The sequence below is a fragment of the Oreochromis aureus genome, linkage group 11 (genome assembly GCF_013358895.1).
Source record: "Oreochromis aureus strain Israel breed Guangdong linkage group 11, ZZ_aureus, whole genome shotgun sequence".
In the NCBI taxonomy this organism is placed as follows: domain Eukaryota; kingdom Metazoa; phylum Chordata; class Actinopteri; order Cichliformes; family Cichlidae; genus Oreochromis; species Oreochromis aureus.
The window spans coordinates 19,279,878-19,293,546 of record NC_052952.1 but is presented as its reverse complement, the minus strand read 5'-3'; the positions used below and the strand labels follow the sequence as shown (position 1 = coordinate 19,293,546).

Below are 13,669 nucleotides of genomic sequence, written 5' to 3'. Positions count from 1 at the left end.
GCTCGGACAGTGTGAAGGACATCGCATAATGCCAGCCTCTGTGGATGCTGGTGGAGAAAAATACCTAAAACAAATGCTTTGGATGCTCTTTGACAGACACTACAAGATTAAACTTTACTAAAACAGTAATACAGTCACAGGAAGGATGGCAAAGGGGCTCCCCTTAAATTATGAGGAGTGTAATCAATTCTGTTTCTACTGCAATAATAAATAAGATACACAAAAGTACACATTTTACACCATTCAAACATTTCAAACAGTATATATATATTCCTCACAAATTAAAAACCTCCCTAAAAATAAAGTATGGCGCTGTTAGCGAAGTGTGAGGATGACAGCAAAGAGAGAACACCCAGAGCTTTCCACTTTTGGCTACAGTTCACACTCATGCACTTTGCAGTGAAATATCTTTAGAAATTACTCTCACTTCCTGGGTCTGATACAGACACAATGAGTGACGCCTAGCATGCTTTGGCATTTGAATTAAGAGTAAAACTAATTTTCAATATGCCGAATGTCAATTAATACTTAATCTGAACACAGGAAGCACTTTAAACCTTTATGCATGAATCTGAAGTGTGCCTGTGTGTACTGAGACCTGTTTCAGTGCATCGGATGTGTGTGTATGTGTGTTTACCCACATATCCACTAATGATGATGAAACACATTGTTAATGTTGTGGGTTATTTTAGTCGACTGACAGTTGTTGTAGAGGGTGTTGTGTATTGTGTGTGCGTGTGTGAGGCCAGTTGCATGTGTGTGTGTGTGTGTGTGTGTGTGTGTGTGTGTGTGTGTGTGTGTGTGAGGTTGTGTTTAATTGGACCTCCCTGAGCCAGTCTCCAGGTGACGGAACTCATCTGCTCTTTCCCTGATTAAGGACAACAGATGGACACACACACACACACACACACACACACACACACACACACACACACACACACACACACACACACACACAATCCACAGAATGCTTTCACAGTCATGATTTATCATCAAAAAATACTGAACACACAGACTGCACTGGTCACATGGGCTGTAATCAATATAAGGTGCACATACATACAAGTCACACCAAACCACCTTGAACTTCTGCACACTTATTTTTGCTCACATGACTCCTCCGGACCCTAGATATCCATCCACTGAGCTCAAACAAGCTCTCATCATCACTGCAAACAAAGAAAATAAACTCCTCCTTCTCCAAATCTGCCTCTCTAACTTGACATCCGTGTGTTTTCCTTCTCCATCTGTCTGTCTGACAGAGATTATGAGTTAATTTACTTCAAAAGAAAGATTGAAGATTAAAAAAAAGTCTCAGTCAAGGAAGATCCTCATAACTAAAAAAAACAAATATCTGACAAAAATCCCTTTTGTTACATTTCTGTCATTAGACATAAATAGTCTAAATCTTTAATATTTATCTGGCGAATAATTTTTCCTCACATGTTGATATTCCTCAAAGAAAATAGTTTTGGAGCTGAAAACCAGAACAGTACCATTAATCTAATAATGACAATTAGATAATGCAATATTTTTCTCTGAATTGCAGATAGAGATGATTGAACACACATTAAAGCAGTTATTAAGACAGTGATGTGTTGATTTAAAGTTTAATTAATATTTTTGAAGCTGAATGTTTTTACCCTTAAATTTCCTACAGAATTTGGTTTAGGTGAAACCAAGTTTATGCAGACCGTATTACCACCAATAACCTCTAACACCAGTTATTAAGAGGACAAACTGGTGATCTTTAAGTGTGTTCTCTCTGGATCTGACTTATCCACTGAGCTCTAACCTGTAACAGATGTTCATCAACTTTCCAGCTGTTCACAAACTTAAAACAACACTTTACCTTTAATATTAGACATTCGCACTTGCATTTAGGCCCAAAGCAACACAGCAGTGTGTAATTATTGTGTAAGCCCACGCAAAGCCACATTTTAGATCATGCATGACACTCAAATTTAAAACACTGGACTACTTTTATTGAAATGATGACGTTCCCCCCTTCCACTTCACAGTGAAATAACTCGAATTAATCTCATACTCAGGGAACATGGAAAGTCTGAATAAATGTGATTCATTCATCTTAAAAGATCGCTGTTGTTATTACATAATATCGACATATTGCAGGAAAAGTTTTCAGTGAACCCGGTGTGACCCTGGAGCTGACAGTACTCTACCTTCAGCCACTGTAAAACACTCCATTTGGTCTGCAACCATTTGCCTTCGGGGCGACATTAATGATAATTAGTAGGCTCTCAGCATGCTAGTTAATATTCCTCCGTAAAATCCATGTGACGGGAAGGGAGAGAGAGAGAGAGAAAAGATACAATATGCTCAACTGTAGGGGGAGACCCAAAAACCTAAAGTACATGGACTGTTAAGAATCGTGCACAATGGGACAATATTTAAAATTCGTGTTTCACGCCGCGATAGCGCAATCAAATCGATGAGAGCTTAAAAACCATAACAATAATTTTCAGTCTTATCTCCTCAAAACATGGCGTCTCTCTCTCTCTCTCTCTCTCTCTCTCTCTTTCACACACACACACACACACACACACACACACACACACACACACACACACACACACACACACACACACACAAATGAAGAGAAGGGGAGAAAGGAGAATGAAAGACAGAGAAAGAAGGGGGGGGGGGGGGTGATAACAGCTTCAATAAATCATCCGGGCCAGTCGCCGCTCCCCGGGGATGTGGGATGGATTAAATTAAGCACTCCTTCTACTCGTGCGTCTATCCATCCCCCCCATCTCTCTCTCTCTCTCTCTCTCTCCCTCTCTATCACTGCGCCGTATAAATGCCAACAGCTGATCGCGAGACGGCACACTCACGGGAACACCTCGCGGAAGCTGCAAAGAGAGAGACGAGGGGAAGAGAGAGAGAGAGAGAGAGAGAGGGATACAGAAAGGAGAGAAAGACGGGATGCTGTTGATGTATCCGTCCGCAGGGAGTCTTACTGTGATTTCTTTTTTTTTTCTTGCCGGCCTGAGTGATTGCTATCAGGTGGAATAAAGGACTAATTTCTCTGGCAAAGAGGGGAGGACGAGGTGTCGGACCGTTTTTTTCTCTTACTGAAAAGCTTCCAAAAAATTATCCTTCAATTTTCCCTCTTTTTTTCTTCGCATCCCTCCCTCCCTCCTCCTCCTCCTCCTCTCCCTGCTCCATCTCCTCTTCCTCTTCTCTAAAGAGGCCCGAGCGCGTTGCGGGGTGTCTTCCATCGCCTGTTTCGTTTATTTATTTATTTATTTATCTCCCCTGACTGCTCTCGAGCCCTCTGTCCCCTGGTCTGCAGCCTTCCCGCGAGCTCAAAAGAGCACGAGGCAACCCCTTCGCCTCCCCCGCACCCCCTCCCCGCGCCTCGGAGGGAGCTGTCCGGTGCTGAAGTTGCATTTCTTTCCTCCTGTGCGCGAGGACTAAACGGGGCGGACAGACGACAGCGAGAGAGACCGGAGCAGAAGAGGAAGAACACACAAGCGCTTGTTGATCGTCAACTCTTTCACCGGATCAATTCAAGGCTCGCGCTTTCTCCCCAATCTGAAGACAATCTTCCCCCGGCCCGCCGGTCTGATTGGTGTGTCACGGGCGAATCACCACGCTGGCCTGCCTGTCGGCGATCGGCTGTGTTTGCGAGTGTGTGTCGTTGTGTTTGTGAGTGCGTGTGTGTGCGCAGCTTGTCGGTGTCTCACCATCATGCCAAGGTCTTTCCTGGTAAAAAAGGTGAAACTGGATGATTTCTCCACCGGGGCGGATCTGGAGAACGCCTACCGGCACAGGACAGACCTCAGCCTGCGGCTACATGACAAAGGTAGGTCATGCAGCCTACACAGCGCGCACTAACAGGTGTCTCGGAAGAAAATCGATTTCACAGAGGAGGAGGTTGGCGAAGGTGGGAACATGTTTCCGAAATAAGACTGAGACTTCAACAGGATTTACCTGTTGTGCCTTAAAGGGATTCCCTCCTGTGATTGGTCGTTAAAAATTGACCCTAGGGCTTGATACACCGGTGCACACTCCTGCCAAACAATAACTATAAAATGTACGCGTGAACTCAGAGTGTATCAGCACAGCTTTTCTTTTTTTCTTCACCTTTTATCTTGCGTAGCATCATCTAACATCAATAACCTCTGAAACTTATTGCAGAGTGGCTGGCTACCTGTGGGGTGATGTGGGTGTAATCAAGGCAGATAATTACAAAACATCAGACAGCATAGAGTTACCACACGCTTGTTACTTTTCTCACGGGGAATAAAAGCTTCAAAGCCCTCCACTAATCAGCGCATTGAAAAATATCAAAGTGGAGCAAAGCGTTATCAATAGCACAGACTGTGAAAGAATTGCATGCTGCTTCACTTCTGCAAAAGAGCTCAGACAGTAAAACACCGAAGACCTGTCAATCTCATAAAACGATGCACTCTGATAACTGGATGTTACCACACCGCACAGTCTAAGACTTTATTTACCGGGGTACATAAGTTACATTATCCTCGATCGAAGCGTTTGGGCTCTTGTAGTTGAGCTGCCGCCGAAGCGAAAAGGTCACTTGTGAAATCAACTAAATCAAGCGCGTCGCATGTTTCATCGATTCTGACTTACACCCAGCGGGGTCTTTCTCTCCCTTCGCAGTGTAAGTAAGGTTAAACGAGACAGAAACGTGACAGTGGTTATTCATATCGAGCTCACTTTCACTTGGTTTTAGTCGAAACCCTTTGCGGTTATGCTTCTGCAAGCTCGGGGTGATGTTTGAGATGCACAAGAGCTGCCTCCCATGTAGCTCTGAGTTCGCAGAAAATAATCTGATTGAACACCGTGGTTATTTCCTGATAAGTGTATGTATATATATATATGTGTGTGTGTGTGTGTGCGTGCGTGTGTAAAAGCTGCATAATGGTCTGCTGACATAATTCTTCACCTTCGCCTGCAGGTGAAGCACACACAACGTTTTAACATCCTTTATATAAGAACGTTGTCTTGCAAAACACTCTAACAGGTTTTTAGTGTTTCCCTGAAACATTGTTTTCTTCTTTGCATATAAAATGAGTCTCATCTCAGGCTCATCTTTCGACGTTGTGCGTGGCCCTTCCCCCTCGTGCTCTGTACAGGTGTGCCCGTCCCAGTTTTGCAGTGTTGGCAGATTTCTGCACCGTGGCTATGACGCTGTAACTGTTGAATGTGGATACATTTCTTCTCTTATACCATTTTCAGATGTTTCTTTAGTCATATGAGGGTGACTTTTGTAATTATCCCGAAAAGACTCAGAAAGATTGGCTGTTTTGTGCTCCTCCAAAGCTGCAAACTTCCGCACAACCTGCAACTATGTGCGTCACATTTTACAGGGGGAAGAAAAGAAAGAGAGCGATGCCTCTGCCCGTGTAGACCGCATGACTCCCGCCCCAGTGTCATCCAAAGGCTAACATGTGCATCCCATGCGCGGACATGTCTGTGATTCTCAGCTCGTAAAGCAAGAAAGCTGTCAGCGGTGTATTTATGACGTCGAAGTTAACAAGCCCTGCTAGGTCTCACACGCCATCAGCCGCCTGTTCAGCCTGTCCCGGCGACCTTTTGTCTCCATCCCTAACATGCGATATTAACAGCTTAATGCAGCTTCTACATGGCTCGGAGCAGAGTCAGCCCACAGCAGAACGCAGTGTTGGGAACAACCTTCTGCTTGAAAAAACTGGCGTTGGAATAATCTATGTCCCGCCCTGCGTTCTGTGAGTGAATGATGTGACGGGACGCTGTAGTGGATGTTACATGACTGTGATCATACGTGGAGAGTTAGAATATGTGCGTCACATGGAGCTTGTTGCTTGTTCCTTACCGAGACCACGTAAGTAATGAGCACAGCAATTTACGACGGTGTCCCAAAATCTGTGGTCATTATTTCGTGCTTTCATCTTAATAACAGCCTCTCAAAAACATTGATTAGTTGGATCTTATCTTATAGGTTAGTTATTGTTCCAGTTCATTTTTACACTCTATTAGCCTATGTGTTGAACCTAATGTGTTTCTATTGATAGTTTTTGTTGGAGCAGCTTGATATAAACTCAGATAATATTGCCACTATTAGCTTGTCTTCAGGGACAATTAAGGATAAATTGGAGCTATTAACTTATCCAACCTGTCGATCCATATTAAAAATATAAACAGCAGTGTACAACAAGTGCATACTGACAAAGGTATTGATTTACGCTTAAATCTAAAAATGTATGACCCATAATGCTGGTTAGTACACACTAAAGAAGTACATATGAATTATTGTACACATAAAATTTGAATGAGTGTTATTTTTCTCCAAAAATGCATCAATCATCAGGGAACAGGAGCATAAGCTGACTGTGCTGTGTGTCCCTGTACAGCTTTTGAATGGAATCCTGTAATTAAAGCTTGTCCTCCAAGTCATCAACTCCACAGATTTGTGAAACAAAGAAAAGAAACACTACACCACAAGCCGGTACTGCAGGCCTGCCGTCATCGTGCCCCTGACATGCACTGCACTGGATCTGTCCGTGGTGCTGATCTCGTTTTCACACGCTAAATCAGCTCTCTCGAGTTCAGGGTCAGCTTGTGTGCATTTACCGTTTACAGAAGAAGTGTCTTGACTGCAGCCTTTGATGGCTAAGGGAAATGTATTGCTGAACAAACCCTAACCCTGCAGACCCTTTCAATACACCGCTAAGGTCCACAGTTATGCAGGCAAGTGACTAACGCTCAGTATCTTAAAATGTCTGTTCACATTTTTTACGTGCAGCTCCTGTTGCTGCTGATCTGCTGTTTGTGAGCTGATTACAGAGACTGTTATATCTGTAAGACAAATGCAGGGATCTGACTTGGACACAGATGTGGCAGTATTACGGTGATGTGCTCACTCACATTTGAAAAGCCTCTTAAAATCTATATCTCTACATTTAGAGTGAGATGAGGAATAGATCTTACTGTTGCCTTATGTTTCACATACTTTGGTGCCATATGTGGTTTTATTTAAAAGGAAATTCGAATTGTTTTTTCATCAAATATAATACAGTAACACCTGTCATCTCACTGTGTTTTTGTTGTTGTTGTTGCCCATAACACTTGGTGGAGGCTTTCTTGTGTTTCTACAGTAACATGTCAGCAACAAGTTACTGGTGGGATGAACCAGCTGTTTGAAATATTTATCCCGTCTCTATGTCTTTATTATAAACATAAATGCACTCGAGTGGGAAGAAGATTCAGGGGAAAACATCACACAGCTGTGTAAAGCCAGCTGTATATCACAAATGGCATATTATAATAGTTTGCATCAGTGAGTAAGTGCTTATTTAATTCCACCAATTCAGATTGTGTAATTCTGGTCAGCGTACTGAATCTCTGTCATTACTGTATCTGTACTGAAAGATAAGCTTGTCTAGCAGGCTACAGCAGTTTAATGCTAATCTGGACTTATTCATGTGTTTCCTGCAGTTTTCTCCGCGTGCAGGAATTAATGCCCTTCACATTTCCTGTTGGTATGGGTCTCTCTGTGATCATAGAAAATGTTTTGCCACTGTAATCTTAACATAACAGTTTCTTTACTACCTATCAAGTTATGTCAATAGGGGCATCAGTAACTAATGTTTTGGTCAAGTCCTGTACACCGCTAAATTTCCATACCACGTTAGGATGAGCTCTCTTTTCAATATGCTAATACTGTTGTCTGTTTTCCCTTAACAGCTGGTTACATCAGTGACTACATCAGCCCTGTTGTGTACGATGGTGAGAGTGACAGCGGCATCAAGGTCCCCTCTCCTGATCCTCTCTACGACGGTATCCACAGTGACTATGGGGCTCCCGACTCTGAGTCTCCTGACAGCCCCGGCTCAGAACTCACAGATGGTTATATCAATGGAGACGCTGCAGTGAGCGAGGGTTACACAGTCGATGCCTTCTTCATCACCGACGGCCGCTCAAAGAGGAAAGCTCTCGGCAGCCCCAGGACCATCCAGAGGCACACCTGCAACGAGTGCGGCAAAACCTACGCCACGTCTTCCAACTTGAGCCGGCACAAACAAACGCACCGCTCGCTGGACAGCAAGCTGGCAAAGAAATGCCCGACCTGCGGGAAGGTGTACGTGTCCATGCCCGCCATGGCCATGCACCTGCTCACTCATGACCTCAAGCACAAGTGCGAGGTGTGCGGAAAGGCGTTCAGCCGACCTTGGCTTTTACAGGGCCACATGCGCTCGCACACAGGGGAGAAACCGTTCGGGTGTGCCCACTGCGGGAAGGCCTTTGCAGACCGCTCGAACCTGCGCGCTCACATGCAGACCCACTCGGCCTTCAAACACTTCAAGTGCAAACGCTGCAACAAGACCTTCGCGCTCAAGAGTTACCTGAACAAGCACTACGAGTCTGCCTGCTTCAAAGGCCCCTTCTCTCCTCTCGGCCCCCTAGATGCATGACCCCCCTATATAGATCAAACGAGACAAAACTGCAGACGTGAATTACCATTACCCTTACAGACTTAACTGCAGACACAAACAATATATTTTTGGGTCAGAATATGACTTTGCTTTCCCTCCTCACCCCTCCTCACTGGCCCTCTGCCCCCTCCCCCACCTCGCCTCCCTTGGAGCCTATTCGTGATAATGAATATGATGAAGATAGCACAATTTTTTCTCCTTGAGATTTGCCCACTTAAGGATTTAACTGATCGACGCATGCACTTCCTCAAAAAAACAAAACTCTTCACGTCCTCTTCCTCTGTCCACTGAGGATGGAGACATTAATACTAACATGGCTTCCTCCTGGCTTCTAGATACAGTATGACTCCGTATATTTTGGAAAAAGGGATGACGATGAGGATGACGACAAAGACAATAGTAAGCCTATAGCTACTAGTTTCCTCCCTGCACTTAAATGCAGTGAAAGTTTTTTTCATTCTGATTTTGTTTCTTTTTTGGAAGAATTATAGTAATAATAATAGTAATAATAATGATAATAATGCTCTGCTGCACCAAGTGACCATATTCTCTCCACTACTGAGGTCAAAATACTATTTATTTATTTATTGATTTATTTATTTTGACATTTCTTTTTTGTTTTTTTATGTGTTTATACTTGATTTGATAACAATGAAAAGTGTTGCCATTTATTTGTTGCACTTTAATTTCTGTATATGTATGTAGGATATTTGCCAACCTCTTTTTACCACTACAGGCCAAAGCATATGTCACTTTTTTGAGTACTATTTTTTCCTATTATGTTGTTAATACCTTTTTTCTTATTAACGTTATTGCATGCAAAAAAAAAAAAAGAAAAAAGAAAAAAATTATGAAAACCTATGCCAACATCATAAAAAGCTTATGATTTTTGCCAAAATCCTATAGATAGAACCCGAGGGCAATATTTTGTTTTTCTCTTGGAGCCTCCATAGGACTCTTTAAAAGCAATAATCACTTAATGCATGGTATTTTATGATGAAGTTATGAAGTATTACCTACTACTGTATAGCAGTTTAAAAATCAGGTATGTTTTACTTCACCTATAGTCATAAACAGAAAAAATACTAATATTACAGACATCAGGGAACATGCCAATGTAGTGTTAGAGTATCAAAAAAAAAAGTCCTGTCTTTCCTCTCTTGTTATGCACTGCCTGCCTCTTAGTGAGTAGAACTAATGTAGGATGTAGACTAGAGAGGCTGGGATCAGCTGCCTGCTGGGTGAGAGGCCTATTGTAGGATAACTACTGTATGACCCTGACTGACCTGCACTGCGCTAGCTCTAGCGATTCAATTAGCTTGTTAACAAAAACAAACAAGGCCTTACTTTGGCTCAGGCCTTTTCATTATACTCAGATTGGATAATTGGCCATACATCAAAATTCAGTGGTTTACTGATGTTTATAAAAAGGCAAAATGACACTTAAACGTGTTTAAACAGTATTTCCTGTCACAGTCAGTCAAGTTTAATAACACCAATTTTATCTTTATGTTAAGGTTAAAATAGCAATCAGATTGGATAAATATGCAATAAGATATTCATCACCCTTAATTGACAGCTAGCATATATGGGATGCAGCTGCTATCTGTTAACAACAAAGTTTAGCGTGTTGTTGAAGTTGAATCAAAGTCGACTTCAGCCGAAATGCAATTACTCATCTGCTCTTCCGGTTCGCTTCCAACCCATAAAGCGTGCTTTCTTAAACCACAGGAACAGCATGCACTTTAGCTTGATGGTCTGATTGCAGCTTAGCTACAACTGTTGTAGATACACCAGACTGAGTCCTGATTATTCTGCAGTAGGCCCCACTCACCCCTACTGGGCCAACTGAAGGGTAACTCTAAGATCGAGAAACCTACGGACAGGCTAACTCTAATCAACCCCGACCCCATGGAAGATTTAACCTTTAATCTAGGTGGTCAATACCAGTGTTGCTGAACCCAGTTCTCTGCAGCTCAGAAACCTTTTCTACAGATTCATGGAGCTTCCCAGGAGACAGACTGAGGACATACAGATTTGCACAGGAAACTGTTTGTGTGTTCATCATAAAATGCAGCACGTCGACATTGTAATCTCGCATAGAAACATAAACATGGGTGCACAGATGCATGGGCGCATGTCCTCACATGTGAGCACACGGTGCCTGCTGACGAGCCATTTGGGGTGACTAAACTTTTGTGTACAGTGAAGCTTGAGCAATTAAAAAAAATAGAACAGGTTTAATATTCAGATGTGAATCTTTAACAAACAGAGCTTTTGTAATTGCAGTGCTTCCTCAGACACTCAGTGTAAGTCCGGACTGGCTGGTATTGAACACAGTTTATAAGGGCACACGGACAAAAGGACAGCACGGTTATGTGGATGCATTAGCTAAACTAATTTTTATCTCAGAGATGAGTGATCAAAGTTAGCCATGGCTGACAATTTTATAAAGTCAAAAAGTCTACAGTTTGTGATAAATGCTTTGCTGCACAACAACACAATACAATACAATTATATTTTACAAAGAAACTTTTTTTTAAAGGCAATATAAAGGAAGCACTTCTGTTGTGACTGAGGGAATCAGTGTGTGAGTCAGCAAATTGTAGGTCTTATCTCCTTTCTTGATGTATGAACTAGATTTGAGCTGCAATTACTTGAATTGTATCAGATGATTAGTCATAGCGCTCCAGTCTGTTAGGGCCGAGCACTTTTGCCTTTTTATGTATGATTTTGGCCAAAACACCCAACAACAGTTATAAATACAAAATAGGCAAACAGCTGCAAAAACAGTGTTAAAAGCATGATTGCGATTCCCTTTACGCAAAGAGAACAAAAGCATCACCTTCATTTTTCTACACACTTTTCTCAGACACAGATAGTAGACGTAAGAATAGAACAAAAAAAGGTGAAAGTATCATCTCTGCAGTTTCTCTAATTGTTTACTTATCCCAAATTGTATCATTGTCTATTAAAACTCTGGTTGAAACTTTGCACTGCAGTCTAAATGTATTAGGGCTAAAGTGGACGTGTGGCTGTTAAGTGGTTTTTAAAGGAGAAAGGATTCGTTTTGAGTCTGTTTGTCTGTGTGTCTGTCTCTGGCCAAGCTCCTGGTCTGGCCTCTTTAAGCACTTCCATTTTAGTCATCTCCACCCTAAAGAAAGTAGCACAATGAAACTAACTAGAATTCAGGTAGAGAAGAATTAAAAACCTTGTACTAGCTTGACCTCTCTTCTTTTTTGTATTTTCAAGTTAAAGAATGGTAATAAACCTAAATAATCATTTATTGCAAGAGGGTTTGTAAAGAATCCTTTGGATTGAGACATTTTTACTGCTGTATAGTGATATCTGACACACCTTACCTCAGGAGGGTTGGATCTCTGTTGCAGAGTGAGGACCTCCTGGGTTTTTTTGAGCCAGTATTCAGACAATGTAAGCACAATGAACACAAAGCATTTTGTGGCACTTCATAATAAAGAATAATCTTAACCAACCAAGGCAATTTGTTGTAGTTCTGTGTCATGTCTTAAGAAATAAGTCTTTCCTTCTATCCAAGAAAATAGAATTAGACATTGTGTTAATTGATTTAGTTATTAAAATTCCTGTTAGCTTTTTTTTCTTCAGTTCATGCTGTTGCAGTGAGTTTGCCTTTTAAGTCAGAAGAGTGCTCAGTTCATTTACATAGCAAAACACTTGCTCTGATTAAACAGCCCATACTTTGCATTAGCTTTGTCAATATTGTATGTTTAGACAGGCGCTGGGCTAACATTAAACTCGAAGCTGACTTGATGGTTAAATATGTTCACCGTGATAATTCTGTATTAGGACATTAAACACTTGTTAAGTAGGGGAATGTTGGACGTTTTTTTTTAGGTAAGGCATTTGTTAATAACCTTATTGGATAACTCTAAGTCAAAGATAACAAAACAAACAAACCCTGATTGATGCTCAGAAGTATGTGATCCAAAATTCTTTCCAAACCAGTGAGTAGACCCCCGAGGGAACAGAAAAAGCATGGATTTATAGATTACACTCCTACATGTTTGAGACAGCAGTCTAGTCACTTTTCATCCCTAAAAAGTACTATGTGTGCTACTTTAACTCAAATGTGACAACGCTGTTTTCATGTGCCGTGCTATGCCAGAATGAATCACATCACTTCCTCCCTTCAACTTGTTTCATTCACGCTGGAAAAAATGCAAAAAAAATTGTTTTATATTACATCTGTTTCTCTGATAATGGACAACGCATTAAGCATGCACTACAGTACAGCTGCAGCTGTAAGTCTGCTCCGCTGTATCAATCATGTGGTAGCTCATCCTTAAGTGAAGTAACAGTTCAGCCCCGATGTTTGCTCCTAGTAAGCACAGACACTCCAAATCTATTGTTGCTATGCCAACACCTGTGGTATCCAAGGCAATAAACTATCTACAGTATCTATAGTGGTAAACTACCTGAACTGCTTCAACAAAGACACAATGCAGAGCCCTGCAGGTTTGTGGAGTATATTTGCCAACCCTAAACAGAAGATTGGTTTCTCAGCAGTTGTATGAAGACAGAAAAGTGACTGCCCACGCCTATGAATCACCTTCTCCTCTCCCAACCTTGCCTTTCAACTTCCCCTCTGATCCTCTTGGTTTTCTCTTCCACCTCTGTGCCTCCTCTTCCTCCTTCTTCACATCTGGGTTTCCTTTCCTCCCCCCTCTCGTCTCCCTCCCCTTCACCGGCATCACCTGTTTGCTTCTCTCACACATCTCTCTTCCTTCCCTTTTCACTTGTTCTCTACCATCCCTCTTCCTCCTGCCACCTCTCTTTTCTCTCTCCTGCCGAGTCAAACCAGGCCACCAGGCCTTTGAGGACCTGAAAGTCATTTAACTCCTGGTAGATAATAAGTCTTAGAATATAGCTCCTCTCAGATAATAAGCTTTATCACTTGATTGCTCTGCACGCTCCCTACTGTCTTTAGATTCATGTCCAGGGACCTACTCAAGCGAATCACACTATTTCCTCCCTGGCAAGTCAAATTAACACTGTGTGTGTGGGTGTGTGTGTGCATGTGTGTATCGACCACTACTTGTAACAGGAAGTGAAGGAGTGCTGAGGGTGCAAAATAAAATCAAAACACCACAGGTTATATTCAAATAGTTCACATCTGATCTGTGAAAACTGTAGTTAAGCTTAAAGGTCACCAGTAGTGACATTAA

The 13,669-nt window shown here is 42.1% G+C and overlaps 1 protein-coding gene across 1 annotated transcript; it reads left to right on the top strand.

Moving 5' to 3' along the window:
* The first annotated feature begins 3,592 nt into the window (after positions 1-3,592).
* Positions 3,593-8,644, top strand: LOC116331375 (transcriptional repressor scratch 1). Its single transcript, XM_031754042.2, has 2 exons — positions 3,593-3,832; positions 7,717-8,644. The coding sequence occupies exons 1-2, from the start codon at positions 3,718-3,720 to the stop codon at positions 8,442-8,444; spliced, it is 843 nt and encodes a 280-aa protein (XP_031609902.1). The 5' UTR covers positions 3,593-3,717; the 3' UTR covers positions 8,445-8,644.
* Positions 8,645-13,669: the final 5,025 nt, after the last annotated feature.

Coding starts and splice junctions, on each gene's coding strand:
- LOC116331375 (XM_031754042.2), top strand. CDS start 3,718: ATGCCAAGGTCTTTCCTGGTAAAAAAGGTGAAACTGGATGATTTCTCC. Junction 3,833..7,716: donor CCTGCGGCTACATGACAAAG/GTAGGTCATGCA, acceptor TTCCCTTAACAG/CTGGTTACATCAGTGACTAC.